We start from the raw sequence: 19,654 nt of genomic DNA on the forward strand, positions 1-19,654 counted from the left end.
GCACTGTGGCCAGAGTGGGAACTTCTCCTTACAGGAGACATAACGCAGCTGGCACATTCTGCAGCGGAGCTCAAAGGGCGATCATTCTGCAGGCGCAAATAGAAAAACGCGAACGTGTTTTCCTTTTTTATTTTTTGATCGCCATAATTAATAATCCATGCTTTATTATTGCTCTCCATGACGCATCTATTACTCGCGTAAATTTACTATCATAAATAATCCTCATCGTAAATTAGGTTTTGATGGTAGAAAACTATACCCTTCACAAAGTCATCGTAAGGGTTTAAGATCTATGTTTTATTGTTGGATAATGGACCGCCTCGTTCCTGTCTCGTGACGTCACGCTTTTTAAACTCCCCAGATTGACTCTTTTCACGCTCGCTTCCAAAATATATAAAGAGCATTATTTTCCAGGACTAAATCGGACCCGCGAGTCTGCGCCATAACGCATTGCGCGTCCCGCTCAAAGCGCAGCCGGCGCGTCACGAGTCCCGTCTTGCCTTTTGAGGAAGCATTTGATAGCCCTATTAACTTTCATGTAACATTGTTTCTTGGAGGCATCCACGGCGAGCAGCGCCTCAGTGTCATTACTGTGAGAAATGCGCTTTCATGCTGAACGGCTTTCACAGAAGTCCTGGAAGAAACAAAGTCTCACGGAGGCGCCGAATCACGAAACGGACGCACAAATCAAGCACATCGGGGCAAAGCGCTGCGCGGAAATTGTGTTTTTATATTCACTTCATATTAATTAATGCGTGAATCTCCTGATTTTTATTTTTAATATTTACATGTTAATATTCTGCCAAACGAGCGAGTACACGTAATAGAAATTAGCTAAAAAAAATAAAATCCGTTTCTCAAATTTATTCCGAAAAATAAATACGCAGGCGCACAAAATATATATCACAGTGCATTTATCACGCAAAAAAATATTTTTACACGCGAATCAGCGGGCTAAAACGCAATGTTTTTACTCTGGTGGAAATACACCCCTTGCAGGACCTTCGGCAATCCATTCAAGCCAGCAAGTTTGGAGAGCGTGTTGAGTTTAATCAATTCATAACGTCGAGATGGAGCCGAACTCACAGAAGGTAACGTCCCTCATCTACCGGCGGATTCTTTTATGTCGCTTTGCGCATCAGAAGCCCGCCGGTTCCGAACCCGCACAACTTTGATGCGTTGCGTTTTAGCGGGGCCACATCTGTGTCATACTCTGAACATCTAAAAATACTTACATGCTACGAAATTGTGTTGAGAGAATACCGAAATGTGATATTAGCCCAACCGCGCGTAATTACGCACGGAGGTTTGCCACTTTTGTGTCCACTTTGCTACGATTTGTTTACCTTTTATGAGTTGATACATCAGTCATTAATTTATTCTCTGTTTGTTTGTTCCCTTCTCCGCAGTGGGTGGGCTCGTCTTGCGGCTTACACGGACCGTATATATTCTATAAAGCCTTTAAATGTTACCGGGACGGCAAACCGAGGATTCTGTCTCTCGGAGACTTTTTCTTCGTCAGATGTAAACCGGAGGATCCTATTTGCATAGCGGAGCTTCAGCTTCTCTGGGAGGAAAGGACGAGCAAGCAACTTTTATCAAGCTCCAAACTTTATTTTCTACCCAAGGATACTCCCCAGGGACGGACCGTCGCGCACGGAGAGGTAGAAACACGAATCCTCTGATGAATATTTGGCTGCATGATGAGTGTTTGCGCGTATTTGTGTTCCGTATCCCTTGTTGCAGAAGGATTCACTTCCAGTTGTGTTTGTTCTCGATTGTGGTTGTTAAATGCTGAATGCGCACTTGTCCAGCTGCGCGCAATAAGGCAGCCGCTGCGCTCTATGGGGTTAATTGTGTTATTTAACCTGGGGGAAATCCGCAACAATCCTGCGCTCAGGTTCTGTCATTTCATTTCTGGTTAAAAAAGAAGAAGAAAAAGCGCGTCAAAGACTGACACACGCACGGAAATTGCGAAACGGCAGTGAATGCATAGGTCAACCTCGCCTCGCTGTGACATGTTCTGTAGCCGCCTGATGTTGAAAGCAGCAGAGAACAGTCATTACGCGTTCCAAAGCGTTCCAAAGCGCAGCCGGCGCGTTTCTAAGCGTCCTTTCTCCATGTGCGCGTTTCCGTTCTCAACAAATGCGACGTTGTCAGCGTCAGAAAGCCAATCGTTCTGATTGACTGTTGGCCATATGTGGCGCTTGAGATCCGGTTACATCGTTGCTCTGATATTGAGCCCCCCCCCCCGCACTTTAATGACTAATCTGCGCTTTCTGCTGGATGGATTTGTCCTCTAAATACTGTTATTGTTTATTGGGAAGGACAGAGCTCGATGGTTTACGCGCATTCTTTCCTCTTGAGTAATCCGATCGCGTTTCCCTTTCATGAGAAACACTCTATTTACGGCGCGTCGCTGAGACCAGCCATCATCTTTTGTCTGCAGGATCGTTTCATGAACGGTTATCATCTTTTTTTTTTTTTTTTTACACGTTGCAGTTATTCAGTAATTACTTTGAGTGCGCGCATCGCTGACTCCGAGGCTACACTTACGCAACGACGTAACGGCTCCGCCCCCTTTTTCACAAAGATTTATTTGCATCGCCAAGTTGGGGGGGGGGTGTGACTAAAAAAATATTGAACTGAGCCATCCAAAAAAACCTTTTTAAAGGCATTTGGTTCTTACAGCGGAATAGAATGATGCAGTTTGACACCAAAAAGCATTTTCCTGCATGAATGATCAAAGGCTTTGCTTTGCAAGAAGCAGAGATGAGATGCAGCTGATTTGAAGTTGCAGTCTGATGGTATAATCAACCGGACTATAAAAGAATAATCCTCTTGATATGTAATGCAGATTCCTCCGGGCTGAATCCCGACTCCCAGCGAATCAGACTCCTTACTGTATATTCCAGAGTGGAAATTGTCGCGACAACTTCAAGTCAGTTTATAACCTTCACTGAGCCCATTCAGATTCTTGCTGACTTTGCCCCATAACACTAATCTGCCCAGCGAGGAGTGTTTACAGATGCATCCTGTAACACCCCCCCCCCCCCCCCAAAAAATAAAAAATAAAAAATAAAAACAAGGAGGGTAAACTAGTCTACTGAAATGCTGTAATGTTTTTAAAAGTCATCGGCTGTCACTCTTCTTCTGCGTGCCAAAAAAACATTTGTTTTTCAAATGTAAACACGACCTCATTTTTTTTGGGCCAGGTGGGAAAATAGAGTTTGTAAAACTCACGTTAGTCAACTTTTTCAGTCACTTTTGGTAGCATATGAAGTCAGATTAACGACCCTGGCGCTACACTGAACCGTAAAAGTGTTAAAGACTGGCTGGAAATCAAGAGTTCAAATTAGCGCAGTGACTCACCCTGATATGAACTTGATAACACAAAGCTCACAGGAAGTGTGCCATTTCCACAAGGTCTCTGGGCCAAATAAACTCGAGGCCTTTGCCGATTATTCTACCGGCTCTATTTGCGTTAAATGCTCTGAAGATGTTCTCTCGACACAAAGCAGACGGGGCGAGCGACATTTGACATGTACACAGTCATGCTGCTCCCTCTCTCGGTGAGATCACACCTCATAGCTCAATAGATAACTATTATCTTAAGCCTGAAGCCAATATTCTGCAAATGCCAAGACATCAGAAGAGCCATATATTGAGCTGGCTCACTGGAATTGGATTACTGATTCACTTGTGTTCTCAGCACTGAGTTATGATGTAATTTCCTGGTTGTTCTCAGGTATTTGTTGCTCTCAGCCTCTCCTGCACTGTGTTTTGCTGGGCTGTGCAGTGACGAGAGGAACCAACCCATGACCTACTCTGCTTGTTTTTCTTCTGTCACAGGGCTGGAGGTCAATTCCCCTTTTTTTTTTTTATTTGCAGCCGGCATTAAATCCAGTCAGCTGTGACTGGAAATAGAGACAATAATACAACGAATAATCCCACTTCTGCGGCTTGTGTTTGCTCACAAGTCGATAAGCAGGTCCCGATGATATTGTTGAATCTGTTATTAATTAATAGGCCCGTGTTTTGATGAGGCTCTATTTTTCATTGTATCTCAGCATAACAAGCTGTGTTTACCCCCACCGGTTGAGCTCTGCTTGCTCTTTAAACAGGCTTTTGTGTCGAGTTGCTCACCCATTATGACAAACCCGCTATTGGGGCCTCTGCTCTATTTGTCTGCTGCTAACTGCCCCCCCCCCCCCCCCGACTAAACAGTCACATGTGTTTTAAAAATCATTGTGACACATTATTTCTCCTCCAAACTGCCTGCCTCCCTGGCTGGTGCCGGCTGGAATGCTTTCTGTTTTTGGACTCGCTCATTTCAGGAGAGAGAGAGAGCGAGAGCTGTTGGGAGAGTGTGTTGAGATAACAGCTTCCCCCCCCCCACACACACACAACACCCACTTATTTGATACTCTGCTTTGGGTGCTTAATTGCACATGCTTATCTTATTTCATACATCCCACTTTTGTGCAAATAGAGCAAGGAGCTCTTAAAGGGAAATTGCAACCGCAGATCATAATTTTGGATCATGTTATATTAACCTGCTATTATCATCACCTCTGATTTCATCTGACCTCTCTTCTTCTCTAGTCCATCTCTGTAGCTGACAAAGCTTTGGTATCCCCCCCCCCCCCAAACACACACACACACACACACACACACTGACTGCAGCAGTCGGCCGGTATTGATTGCTGTGGAAAACACTTTGGCATGCATCCAGAGCCATTTCTTCAGTGCATGGCAGTGCTCCATGCATGTGTTTCAGTGCCTGGAAAGCCAGCTTGTAGGGAAATTAGATTGTATTCATTTGCTGCTTTTTGATTTTTCCTAAGGGAAAAATCCTGAATGTGTAATTCAGGCATCTGGGATGCTAGTTGAATTAAGTGTAAGTGGCTTAGATATGCGAGCAGCATTTAGATGGATAAGGTCGTTCTGCTGAGTGACTCGGCCGTAAATGTGATATGGCAGATTTTTACTGCTTTCCTTTCAGAATATCTTTACTGCTGCCTTGTCTTGGTCAGTCTGTTCATTAAAGCAAGTCTCCCCCCCATTCACACAACAATTGTGGCGGTGGGGTTAGTGTGCATGTGTGCCGCCTTCTGCTGCAGAACAAGTCATTAACGCTGCACACTGCCCTCCAGTGAATTCCTCACCATTGCTGAAATAGCATGTAAATTATTACCAGCTTTTTAGGACAGTGTAATTTAAAACCATTAAAATGAAAAACCCAGACTTCAAAGGCTATTAAAAAAAAGAAGGAAAAAAACACTGCTAACATTTCCCCTTAATTTAGAGGATGTCATACGGATCCTTTTTTCTCAACTGTTTTCTGACTTTGCTGTAGTGATGTTCTGTGTCTGTTTGCCAACACAGAAGAGTCTTTTTCAGCTCTTGAGCTCACCCCCCCCTCTTCGTCATTAACTAACCACTTGAGCAGGCAAACATTTGCCTTGATGCATGACTCCAGTGCCCCCAACTATAGTGGATCGTTATTATAACCTTTGAGGAGAACGAAGCCGCAGATGAAAATCTCTGTCGAATACTCCAACCAATAATTTTCTCCCTTAACAGCAGTTTTAGATGAAACATGTGCAGCTATAATACATTTAGGCTTTTTTTTTTGTCTGCATTTGCTAAAATACAAGAGTACAAAAAAAAAAGCAATGCTCCAAGGGAGCTGACGCAGCATTTTTCTTTTTTTCCTGGTGTCACATTGCATGATGAATGCCTCACCCATTTTTAGAGAGGCTTTGAAATCTCTTGTTATCTTGCTATTTTTCTCATTCTATCAGCAAAAGAATGCAAAGTTCATATATCAGCTCCAGCCTCCAGAGCGGTCTTGTAATGTAATCAGTGAATCAACGGTGAATGCGGCACTCAACAGATATTGCTGCAAGATTTAACATCTGTGCATGAGACGGCAGAACATTATGTACACCTTTTGAAATGTTGTACCTTGAACTCTTCCCAGTCTGGAAGCATTCTCAGAAAACATATTCTAATTCCACTGTCCCTGGCGTACTCCCAAGAACTCCTTTTTTTAAATTCCCAGATAAGTTTGTTTTGGTACAGTAAAGCCAAGGTCAGTGGTAGGGAGGGGAGAGAGATAATCAACTCATATTGTGTTTCATACCCTCGCCCTCTGCTTATTCCTCTCTTCTTTCTCCTGCTCTCTTTTCTCTCCGTCTCCATATTGTGCATGTCACCATGTCCATTACTCAATTACTAATCTCCTTTGGCCTTAGGAATTCCAGTGCTGACCTCTCTGAGGCAGCAGGCTGAAACCTTCCCAGCAAGACAGGAGCACTGTGTGTGTGTGTGTGTGTGTGTGTGTGTGTGTGTGTGTGTGTGTGTGTGTGTGTGTATTTGTGCATCCACAGTATAGAAAGACACCCACCAACTGGGAGCGCGCACCCCCTGACTCCCCAGCTGAAAGTCCTGTCCGAGCGATGAGACGCTCCGCTGCAGAATGCTGACAGTCAGGAATGTCTCCCTTAATGTCCGCGCGCCGTGCCGTGGCTTTCTTGCAGGGGATTGTTCATGGCGATATGGAATATTTCAGGTTGCATTGTGTCTAATTGGATCACCAAACATGAATTTGGGAATGTCCCTTATGTACTGTTTCCCCCAACTCCGTATACGAATCCAATGATGTGGATATTTGACGAGTTCAATTTCTATGAGATTGTCGAAGTCACGGATTGCTGGAAGAGAGTTATCTCGAGTTCCGCAGCAGAAGGCAGTTCTCCCCCCCCCCCCCCCCGCCCCCCGCCCCCTTTCAGTCCATTATGTGCAGTCATAGCAATAAATTCGCACAGTAATGTTTTTGGAGATATCATGCTGCTGCAGTAATAACATGAATTATTTCTGGAGGAACGGAGACGGAATGTTGCTGTTCAGCTTTTAATGCCGTACCTTCCATTTTAACGCAACCGTAAAACGAGCAGTTAGAGAGTACGCGTGTGTATTGATGTACATGAAGTAAAATTATGGCAGTACTTGAAGACATTTAGTGGTGGATTCGGAGTGTATAAATGCTCTTAATGCCCCCCGTGTCGGAAGTGTCACTGAAATCCGTCCGTTTGCCGCGTTGCTGATGTGGCGCGTCACCTCTAGGCTCCGGGCTCAGTCCTCTCTGACCCATATTACCAAGCGGCCTGCTGGCTGTGGCTGCCGCGATGCTGAACTATCAGCTGCCTAACGTGGAATGACAGGATATTGTGGATGGAGGACTGCGTTTGTAGAAGAGCACTGCAAATCCAGTCGGTGAGGCAAAGCGGCCCTGCAGAGCTGACGGATGCCGCTGGAATGAGTATTTGTGGCGGCGCACGGAAAACAATTAAGGGATTAATTGATTTGACAGACAATGAATGGGCAGTTTTAATGACAGACGAATAATTTAAGTCATTCATTTGAAGGGATTCTAGGGCTTTGCTACACACATTGCTACTATCATTTGTTCTGGTGAGTATTTATAGACGAGTTGCTTTGAAGGCGTGAAACAAACTAATCTCTTTGGGTTGATTTGCAAACATTGCACAAAGCCCTGTTTTTTCTTTCTTCTCAGATTGATTATTAAATTCCTTAAAAAAAAAAAAAAATCCCTTTAGTAGCAAACCAGGCCAGCACAATATTTATGTGATCGTACCTCAATAACTGTCTATTTCTGACAATACATTATTCTGCTAAACATCTCTCAAATAAATATCACGGCCAATCACACGCCAGAACTCTCCGTGGTGACACAACGACTTGAGCTGGAGTAAAGATGGCTCTTAAAGTCGAACCAACAACAGAAGCTAATGCATGTAGCACGATGCGGCCCCGTATACGCACTGATTATATATTCCGCACTGCGTTGGCAGCTGCTGAATTGCCCTCACCTGTTGTGTTCTGCCCTCAAGCTGAAACAAGTCCCCAAACAGGCTCTGTTGACTCTCACACAAGGCGCCATGTCATTCAGCTGATTGATAGAGAGCGAATGAATGTGTGTTTTAAGGTTTGACTTTGTTGTGTGTGTGTGTGTGTGTGTGTGTTGTGGTCTTCTATTGACTTGCTTTGAGTGTTGCAGTTTGACTCATGCATCAGCAGGAGGGCATTCAGGGCTTTACTTTTGATTTGAACTGGCTCTGAAATATTCCAAGGTCTTTGTAGATCGTATCAAAGTGCAGCAGCTAATTCTGTCGAGATGTAGTACAGGACGTTGTTTGGCCGCGGGCTGAATGCTATTTACTGTTGTTCTCTGCATTATTCAGATGTCCTGATTTTCTCAAGGCAAGAAACCGTTTTTCATTGCATGGAAAGCCTGTTACAACCACCCGCCGCCACTTTGACAGCTGAAGACAGCTCATTATAAGAAGAGCGAAAAGCCATGTTTGATGTTTCTACTTAGTGAGGGAGGCACAGCTATATCAAGCCATCCCTCGCAGGCTTTTCCTTTATAAGGAAATACTGTCTCCAACTGGTTGGGATTTGATATGCCTGTAGTTGCAGATGATGGGAGAACTGAAAATGGGTAATTGTATAGACAGAGCCCTCGCAGAGAATCTGGAATGCTTAAGAGTAGCATATATGGTAAAGTAAGAGGATTGCTTTGAAGCAGTCCATTAGAAGTGACGTTAACACATTAAACTGCACAAATAAAGGTTTTTTACTGGGATTTGGATTTAATTAGATCGCATGGGCGTATTTGTTATTGCCCCCCACCCTCTCTGCATTCATGCATCGAAGGCATCGACATTCCACTGTGGACTAAATCATATTTTAATGGCATTACCAGACACATTCTGTTTGGCTTGCTATAACTAAGGCAAGCCTGAGACAAACTCACATAGCCTGTATTTCTGCCCTCCAGATTCCGTCATTTCTGCATCTTCTGCTGTGTTGGTGACGAGCACTCCTGCCATTAGTGGCTTCAAATACAAAGACGCTGGAGTGTCTCTCTCTCTCTCTCTTTGCTCTGAATTGGACTCATTCTAGTGTGAGAGCTATTTTAAGGTTCTCGATCAGCTAAAGGAAATAAAAGGCTGAAGCACATTCAGTGCCGGAGAGGAAAACACTTATTTAGTAAGCCAACAGGCACGCATAGAAAAACACCTGGAAAGCCACCGCGGCTTAAAAAGCCGCCGCAGCTTCAGCCGTACGAGCCGCTGCTTGACATTTACAATTATAATTTCCTGACTGTGTCACACGAGTCTCTGTCAGGGAGGCCACTTCTCTTTTGCTCATGGCACACTCAGTGCAACATGACATCACAACCACTGAGTGAGAAGCACTGCAGTCTCAACGTCCCCCCCCGGTCCACATTGGCTTTGATTTAACTGCTGGCATAAATTCAATCTCACAATCGTCTACATCATCCATATTCATTGGGTTGTAATTTACCCACAGCCGAAATGTTACTCGACACAACGAACAATTTAGTTGATTAATCCGGACATTGTGTTATTTCCTCTACGGCATCATTTATCAGTGGTGGAATGTAAGCAAATACAGCACTCGGGTACCTGAAAACATAATTTACACTGATATTTTAGCTATAATTGAAAAGACAAACACCAAATGTGCTTTTCATGTGCATCATCTCAACCAAGCTTTTTCAAACAAGGCCTTGAAATTGTGGTGCAAGTCAATGACCCATGACCTACACGTATATGTGACTCCGGTTATGTACCTGTGGTTGTAATTGGAATTCTGCCCTGCTTCCTTTCAGCATGAGGTAATTGCAGTGTCTGAGAAGGTGATTGTGCGACTGGAGGACCTGGTGAAGTGGACTGTACCAGACTTCTCAGGATGGGCTCATTGCCTGAAGGCCGAGCCCCTCAAACAGTCTGTGGTCCGGGAGCTGGGGACCAACGGGAGGCGAGAGGCCCTCCACCGCTACAGAGAGAGCACCCTGACCAGTGGACTCAACTTCAAGGATGTCCAGAGGGAGAGGACGCAGCTAGGTGAGCACGAGCCCAAAGCGTCAACATGTCTCTCCTATAAGCATGGACACTTTCTGCAGTGTCTCTGATGTGTCCTGGGCTGCTGTTCTTAACGTTTGTGTATGTGTGTCCTGTGGCCATCATAAATCCGCTCATGTTAATTATCCTTTGGCTGGCTCCGAGAAGCGCTGTCTCGAATGGAAGTTGGAATCCCTCCAATACAATGAACTGAGAATCACATAAACAGGGGAAGGTCAGGAGTGTCGCTGGCGTATTTGTGAACGCATTACCTTCCTAGGACAGCTCTGTTTCAGTGTGATGACATCTAACTACTGAATACATTTGTTTAATTGAGCCACATCTGCGGCCACCAAACCCGTCTGACACATATCTCATCCTTGGGTTCAGATCGTAATTGGCTGAGCATCTCGGGCGCTTTGAGGATCATTGCAATGTGTATTTGAACGGCAGTGGGGCATATTCGTCATGAGCAAGATGCCTTTAAGTGTCAGTGATTGATCCTTGCAGCAGATTCATGCAGCATACAGCTGAACCAGTCGCAGCGTAAAGCCGGACGGCTCTGCGGCTGACTCGTCCCATACTAATAGGAGATGCCTGATAATCAGCGGGAACATAATGCTCCCATTGGAGCAGTTTCCCACTTGTCTCACTCTCACGTGGCTGTGATGTAATGCTTAAGGCTGATTAGATAATGGTTTACTGTAGTTTAGCCATCACAATTACTGCATCTTTTATCTTCGTGCATGTATGATTTAAGCCTCAAGTCTTTAGCTCTGTTATCCACTGTATATTGTTTTGAGGGAGCTCATTATGCCTGAAGTCAATGTGGAAATGAGACTGCTGTGGGTCATGAGACATTTTCTCTAGAAAATAGTGGTTTATTGATGACTGGTGTTCTGTTGTCTGCTCGCAATCTTCCAGGAACGCCGCAATGCCCTTGATTCCTCGACTTTGCTTGAATCTCATATGCAGAAAGGACAAGAGAATCAATAGTGGATGCTTTGTTTTTATTCTAGTAATCAATATGGTTTGATCCTACTGTGTGTGTGTGTGTGTGTGTGTGTGTTTGTGTGTGTGCTTTCACGATCAGACATTTTTTTAATAATAATAATAATTAGTTCCATGACTTTCTATGAATGTGTCCTATTGTCTAGGTTTTATAGATTCGTCTTTTGTCAGCGTGATAAATACAGAATGATGCTATTGTGGCTGAGGGGCTGTGTGTGTACGTGAGTGTGTGGGAGTGTTTGTATGTTGCTAATGAGCAGTGCGGCGGCTAACGACTCCATCAGGCTGTTTTTAATGCACTTGTCACTCCGATGGGACACTCCACTGGAGAAACTGCCCACTCAGCAGGACGGGCTTTAGACTCTGGCAGTGGCAGCACACACATACAAAGATGAACACATGCACATATGCTACACGACAGCCTGTGGTGTGCGCGCACTTATCCATTTGTTTGTTTGTTCACTACATCTTTGGCATACTCCAGCTGTTGACAGTCACATCTCTAGTATAGGGGCAGGGAGTTTGGGAAAGGCAAATGCAAATGCATTTTACTCTGAGCACTGGTTTGCATAGAAATATGAAACATGCCATTGGAATGCTGCTCACCACCAGAATGAAATATTCATACCACAGCAGTAGCTGCAGATCCGATATAAATACACTTAAAGCATTGTGTAGCTGAATATTTGTAATTCTGTGTAATATTGGCTCATTGACCAAAGTGCCTTTTTTTCTTTTTTACGACATAGCTCCACTCTATTTCTTTTACAATATTATTTCCAAATAGGACAGCCTGAGGTGGCTGTATTGCCGTATTACTTCTTGAATGATGTATTTGCTGATTGTTATTCTCGAGCTGATCTGTAACTATGTCAGAGGAATTGGATTGCTCACCATAACAGGATACTGCAGCAATACCACAAGCTGCACAAAAAACCCCATTGTGAGCTTAAGAGCAATAAAGTCTGCCATTGTTATTGAAGGAAACAGTTCTTTTTTTCCAAGTGCGTATCCTAACTTTTCCTGGCACCCTGCCATTATGATTTAAGTGAACTGTTATGGATTTCTGCCTCACAGGCAGCGTATGAAAAATACTACCAGACAAATGTGTCTGTAATACTGGAACGACAGTTGCATTATATATTGGAACATTATGGTTTGGTGAAAAAAATGTTATTCTCTTCTCAGAAATACTTGAAGAATAAAACCAAAGATGCCTGCGCAAAGGAAAGTAATCATCAGTGACCTTTGCTGCTGTCCTGCATCGTTGGCAGCAGTTACTCTTTAAAACATGAAGCAGAGAGATGACTGGCATCATGATTCAAGTCAGGCTTTTAGTTCTTTAGAAAGGGAAGGTAGAACAGGACCTTGAAAACACTGTGCCTTGATGTAAACAAGTAAAAGGAGCTGATTTTATTTTGACCGCTACAGAAGGAACAATACAGTTCCTATACGTAATTAAATATATATATTTTTTAAACTATCAAACATTTAGCTCATTATTTAACTGGCTATCCTCTGCTTTATAAATGTATAAATGTATATTCTTTCAGCTTCTTCCCCCGGGCTGTGAAAGCAGTCGTTCCCTTGTAGCTGTTGCTATTTTGCGCCATTGCTTGTGATTCACACTCTTTGTGTATATATATATTGTTTCTTTAAGAGAGAGAATTTAGTTTTTGATTTGATTATGTTATGATGTGTGCCTTAAGCCGTGGGCCTTCTCACGATTTTATTATGTTCGTATAATGATAATAAAGTATCTTGAATCTAAACTTACTATACTTTCCCCCAAAGATATTGTTATTATATAATGTTATAAAAATAAAAGCAAACTACATAATTTGAACATTAATAAAACAAGTAGCATTAGCCGGTTCTTTCACTGCATTCGATGCAAAAGTTGATTCGGTTAGCTTAGCTCAGCATTTTGACTGAAACAAAAAGGAAAAACATCGAACTCAGTTCTGATCAGAATAAACAAAGTGTGACAACCATCAACTCTAAAGTTGACAGTTTACCATGCTACTTCCTGTTTTTTTAATCCACAGCGGTATGCTAATTCTATGGGCCTGTTTCCAATTAAGGCACTCCATTTACTGATCCAGCTGTGGGAAAAATAAAAGTTTAATTACTCATTCCTCTCCCAAGGGCCCACATTTCCACAAAATGTGATTGAAGTCTGTTCCAAACTTTTATTTTAAACTTATCCTGCTTACAACCACTCAGGCAAATAAATAATTACATCAAACAAACAAACGACACCAATCAAACCAGATCCTCCGACTTTGGTTGTCAGAGGTTAAAATTAATCCTCTTTGCATTATGCATTATTTCCAGGGATCAGTCTCAGTGGAGCCCGCATAGCATAATACATGCAATCACATTAAACGTACAGTATTCCAAGCCAAGGTGACAGTAATGTACGTGTTTACACGTTTTACTTTACAGGTCTTAAATAATCTGTAATGCAATTCACTTAATCAGGTAGGCTAATGCAGACTGTCCACTCAGTTTATCTTGTATTGAAGTGAACATTAGAGCTTCTTTTACAGTTCAATCCACCAGGGGTTGCTTGCCAGGGAAGTTTACATTCTGCCCCTCTATCTTTCCCCAGAGAACTGGCCTGATTCCTTTTTTTTTTCCCTTCTTCCATTGCTGCCTGATGAAATTGGTTTCTGGTCGTATACTAGGAAGCTGAGCGCTGGAGAGCTGTGTGTGTGGAGATACAGTTTGTTGGCTTGTGCTGCAAGAAATGGAGAGCTTTTAAAGGAATAAAAAAACATGCTACAAAATATGTATCTTGTGCACAAAAATGCCCAGTAGATTTACTCTCGTTTTCCTTCAATTCATGTCTTCAGTGTAGAAGCCAAGACGCAGAATGTGAGATGAGATGTTGTGGAAGATTATACAAGATCATAGCCCTGGACTCCTGAACATGAGTTGTTCCTGAGTGCCTCTTAGTTGATTCATCATTTATAAGGGTTATTGCAAAAGCCCCCCACTTTTAACTTGTTGTTATTTTTTACTTTATTTCATTTTGCTTTAATAGGCGAATTAAATATGTACAATGGATCACAATAAATTTCAATTATTAAAAATGTTAGTTTTCAGCCATCTCTCTGCTGCTGATAGCCGATATTAATGAGTTTCCAGGATGTTCCCATCCAGTGTCTGATAGATCTGAATCAAAATGAGCTATGTTGTAAGTTGTTTTCTAATGACATAACTGACTTTCCAATGAGCCATAATGACCGACCTTCATTACTGAGCGTATCGTGTATTTTAAAGGTAAGCACTGTACACTGCAGGGAGGGGCTTTTATCCAGAGATGTATATTTATTTCCATAAACATGCGTCAGGAGCAGTTTGAAGTGCGACATCCCATTCAAGGACGTTTGATCGAGCGGACAGTCAGAGCCAGGGATCAAACCACCAACCCTGCAAAATAAAACAACCTTGTCTACCAAGAGAGCTGCAGTGTGGCTTTGGATTACTTTTTTCGGCTGTGAGACGCTCATCTTTTTCCTTTGTGCTCTTTATTGTTGGGTAATTGTGTGCATTAAGAGGAAAGAATGAAGTCTAGATGCAAAATATAAATCTTTTGGAGAGTATACTTTTGAGTTACTCTTTTATTATCATTATTATTATTACACACTAATATATCAGTGCAATTGATTTCAGCTTAAGGTGCATTGATTGTTCTGAAAGGCACAGGATGGAGATCAAGGCACCGGGGCTATATCAATGCATTTAATGTTTCCTTACAGCCTCAACCGCTTGAGAAAAGGACTGCTGTATTTCCCTCTGATCTATGCACTGGGCTTAACACACACACACACACTTGAGCTGATATCTCAACAATATTTCTTTGGGAACATTTCAATTTGATGCGGAGGGTTGATTCTGTCCTTTTTTCGCCGTCTGTTCAGAGCGTCTCAGACTGTTTATTCGGGTTGAAAGGGCGATAAGGAAACAGACAGATGCTGTCTTCTCATGGTTGATTTGTCTCGGTGACAATACAGAACAATATTTGGGACTTTGACTCACCAGCACAGATGAAAATGTTTAATGTTTCGACTGCAGTGGGGCGCGGAGTGAGCGCTTTCTTGGAAAAGATAAAGAGAACAAGCCTTTGGCGTGAGGAGAGTAATGGCATGTTGTGACTGGGACGGAGAGAGAATGTCTCTGTGAGACAGACCACTCGTCCTCCATTCACATTATGAGGCAGATTGTGTCATTTTCACTTGTCTGCTTTCTGCCCCGTGAACATTTTGGCTTCTGCTTTTGCAGATCTAATTCTACCAACCATCCAAAATCTCCAATGAAGTAACTTAATGGAGTGTTTGTATTGATTGTATTCCTCTTTCATCCCCCCTCTTTCTCTAGTATGTATTTTTTTCCCCCTGGTGTGGGACGGGACGGGTTTATGGCAGTATCTTCTTCATTATGCTCAGACCTGTAGGAGAGAGAATCACAAGCTGTTTTTCCCCCTCACTGATGTGCTCGTATCATTAATTCACTTCTGACTGGCCGGAAGCCAAAGAATTCTAAATCTGTAAGCAGTAAATTGCGTGCTGGCGTGGAAAAATCTATTAGATGTTTGAGCATGCCTCGAATATGAATGGGATGAAGAGATAGAGAGACACACTGTGAGTGGGAAGAGAGAGAGACCACACAACATCGGCGCTGTGTCCTCGCACAGTAATCACATTTAGCTTCTTTGTGTAGCTATTTTTCCATTAATGATTGGTGTTATTTTATTTCTGGAATGTTTATTCCATCTTGCACGAGGGTTGGGGTGGGGGGGGGGGGGGGGGGGGGTCATGTGGAGTGTTAAACAATGAGAGGGGTCTCAGAGGAGAGGAATGGCTCTGTCTCTCCATTACAACAGCTATGTCTCTCTTCTCTCCATTAGTCAGGCCTGGAAATAGCAGATGCTACTGATGTGACCTCTGCCAGGCATCTTAAATAGAAAGAGGGAGTTCGGTTCTCTCCCCGATAGACGCGTTATTTTTCAGAATTTGTCATGAGAAGAACTAAAAATCACAAGGTTCTGGATGTTTCATGTGAGATTACAGCCCGATGGAGTAACATTGATTTCTTTTTAGAGAAACCATCTGCCGGTTACAGTTACACTCTGACTCACACTTTCCTAACACGCAGCCTTTTTCTATATCTGTCTCTGTCAAGCTCTTTTCAAGTATTACAGCACCCTAAATATTTCAGCGCAGAGAAGCCTTGATGCACGTCTCCCTCACGCCGACTTCCCAGTGACATTGTGCCTTCAGACATATAGATACAGACGATTCTGTGTCGCCCAGTAGGTATTCTAGAAACAACAGATTTTCACATTAATAGAGCTGCATATTTTATCAGCACGCCCGTCCATCTGCTTTAGGATTGCGTGCAAGGCTGTCTTTTTCTGGACACCCTGATGCGCAAATCAAACGGACTTGAAGTACAAAGCAAAATTAGGAGAAGCGAACAGAGCGAGCGAAGAGCGTTCTTTGAGCTTCTGCTCCAGTTGACAGTTTTAGTTACTGGATTTGCAAAATGAAAAAAAAAACAGAATAAGACAGATTCCTCAAATAATATGTATTTTAAATATTACTGGTAAGCAAAATCCTGACAAGTAAATAAATAGTAAAATTAGCTACAACCACTTCAAGCAGCTAGAACAGAGAAATACTATATGCACATGAATGCATCTGTTAATTCAATAGGATCATTTACAGTTTGAATACTGAGTAGCCCGGGTTCTTGATGTGCTTTTTATTCACTTCTGAACCAGAGCCTGCCTCTTAGAGCTTGTGATTTGATGAGGCTGATCTGTGCATTGATAGCACTGAGCCCTGCAGTGTGTGAGCGGACACATGATCCCTCACTCGAAATACCTGTTTAAGTCGACCTTAAAATGAAAAATGTCTCCAGTAAGACTTCAGCTGGGGTAAAAATAACTGTCACCATCCTCTAAATGTGTGTCATAATCTGTCACTCAATAGTGATGCATACGAATTACTATAGTTCCAATGGAGACATATATTGTGTGTGGGTTCGGCTGCACACACACACATCTATACATAGATAAATAGAAACAGAGGTAATGCTTTTTGCCTACTTTAAACGGTAATTGCAGTGGGGGGTTTGATAGATCCCAGACCTCAGTGGGAGCATTGTGTGTGTGTGTGTGTGTGCGTGGTGCTGCATACTTGCGAGGATACATAACTGGACTTAATGCCTTTATTATAAGCCAAAGAAACACAAATGACATAATCTGTATTTGTAAAACATCCCGTGCAGATGGTGTAATATATTTTGGTTTCTTTGATATATTAACTGCCAGAGGAGTTGGAAAGAGCGCCTTGGCTGCAAACAATAGATCACTGATGCCTCTCTTTCCTCGTTCTCAACCTGTCAGTCCATTTCCTTGTTATGTACTGGCCTTAGGAGCACTTGGCAAAATTAGAGGTGTTCAGCCGGTCTGGTTTTTTCCCTCGATTGTCTCCTCGGCTATAACTCAGGAAAGCCTTTCGTTTTATTCCTTACGCCAGATATTGAAAATTAACGATGTAAGAGTCGCAGAATCTCTTTGTTTCCGACGCAGTTTGTGCTACTTGATGTCACTGAATGTGCTAAATGAAGGGAGGGTTTCACACAGAAGCTGGATAAATATGCATTCACTTAGTCTGATAATTCCGTGTTTGGCTTTCATCAGGAGAAAATTGATTCCAGGAGCGTTTTTGATCATTCGTCACATCTTTATCTACGCACATGTTTCCAGTCCTCGCTGTGGCTGCTTCTTCGACGACGACGTACACCAAATAACTTCTGTGATTCATAATGTGTTTTTATACTGTGCTTAAAGTTACACAACAGCCTGTGGATGTAAAGAATGAAATCTCCGCCGGTTTTCATATTGGACTTGTCACAAAGACAAATAGAAACGATTCCCTTGGCATGAGTAAGCAGTGAGCATAAACTTGTTGGGGCAAGTAGATTTCCATTGAAGTTCTTATCTTCCCTGTGCAACGCAGCTACAGACACTGTGCAGCGCGTGCTGCGTTACAGTGATTAGAGCTCCATTGACGAAGTGGGTTTTGCCGTCACAGGCCATGCTCTGTAATCAGGACTGAATTTAAAGCCACATTCGTAGCAGCTTTTCAAAGATTACCTGCTTGTTTAGCCCGATACTGTGTCTTTCACGTGAATAACAAAGCAATCCTGTGGAAACCGTTTGTGTGGGACCGAGCGGGGGAACTTCAAATAGAGATCATTAGGGCTTGTGGAGAGAAAACAATTGTTAGTGGTTGTTGTTTTCTCTCTTTTTTTTTTGCCGTGCATTTTGAATGTGTGATCACAACTAATTGCACACCAAAATATACAAGAGAAAATCCTACAGTTTTGCTTTTCTGGGATTTGTTGGTGCATCTTCAAAAAGCTTGACACCAATGACGGCACATAAACAAGAAATCTGAACAGATGGCGCTGGTTTTTAATGACATATTACTATCTACAAAGTCTCCCTCAAAGCCACAGACTAAAACGTCTCCCCTCAGGGAGCGTACCGCTCTAGTTGTTGCAATGCACCGCAAATGTCAGTCTTTTCTTTGCCACATTGTGGAGTCCTCTAGATAAATAAAAGCGCTGTAAATTGAATATTGTGCTGGATGTAATTATTGAAAAAGGGTTCCACTTGGCTTAGCAACACAGGCTGTTTATTTAAAGCCATCCTCCTCCATACAGATCCGATGATAGAGAGACACAAACGGAGGGAGAGAGAGAGAGAGAGAGATTCTTATATAATGACAGGGATTCACAATGGAGCCATGGTGAATGGCAACACCCACAAACATCTCTGACAAATACCCTTCTTTCTTCTTTCTCATTACAGTCTTACCATCGGGAAACATGCCCGTCCCAAATATCCTCCAGCGGTATTCCGTTTTTTCTTTTGTGTTGTTGTTCTGAAAAACATATTCAATCATGCTTCCCTTAACACTCACAGAAATAAATCAGAGTTGATAATGAAGGGCCCTTCTTTGAGGAAATGCATGTGCCAACTTTGATCGAGAATGGCATGTAATTCTTTCCCTGACCCAATTCCCAATCTACTGATAAGAGCCCCCCCCCCCCCCCCCCCCTCCCTCTCTCCTTCTGCTTCCTTTGCTGTAACCTTCCTGCAGAACTTAACTCAAATGGGAATGTGCTGCCCCATTATAGATGTATTCCAACCCAAACATGTCATCCGTTTCATTCTGCAGGAGAGTAGGTGAAGTTGGGAATGCTGTCTATTATAGCTCAGAAAACTCTCTACGCAACATTCTTTTACGCCGCCGGTGACAGCCGCTGAGATCACCCATCACAGCTGCTCCACTGAGTTTGTGTTGGACAGAGTTCTGTGACAAATGAGGGTGTCCATCATGGATGGGATATCATCACCTGGCTGTAAAAAGCGTTAAGGCTCGTCTGAGGAGAGGAGAGGTGTTTGACTGCTTTGTGCAGCTGTATTTCTGCAGCCCAAGATACCTGATTAAATTGGTCCCTGTGGTATTTGCACATTTCGACTTCTTGCAGGGCAGCTTGTTTTACTCTGAATTGACTGCACCGTAAGTGGATTGACCCCTCAAAACCCAGCAGTAGTCTTTCATTAGTCAGGATGCAGACAGCGAACGGTGTTCAGGGCT

General features: G+C 42.9%; 1 protein-coding gene across 1 annotated transcript in view; it reads left to right on the forward strand.

Moving 5' to 3' along the window:
• Positions 1-1,070: 1,070 nt before the first annotated feature.
• LOC137916116 (AT-rich interactive domain-containing protein 5B-like) overlaps positions 1,071-19,654 on the forward strand; it is a 63,291-nt gene continuing 44,707 nt past the window's right edge. The window contains exons 1-3 of the mRNA XM_068759217.1: positions 1,071-1,091; positions 1,410-1,664; positions 9,728-9,962. Coding sequence (XP_068615318.1) covers positions 1,071-1,091; positions 1,410-1,664; positions 9,728-9,962 — 511 coding nt within the window. The remainder of the gene's footprint in view (positions 1,092-1,409; positions 1,665-9,727; positions 9,963-19,654) is intronic.

This window comes from Brachionichthys hirsutus, unplaced genomic scaffold (assembly GCF_040956055.1).
Source record: "Brachionichthys hirsutus isolate HB-005 unplaced genomic scaffold, CSIRO-AGI_Bhir_v1 contig_812, whole genome shotgun sequence".
NCBI lineage: Eukaryota > Metazoa > Chordata > Actinopteri > Lophiiformes > Brachionichthyidae > Brachionichthys > Brachionichthys hirsutus.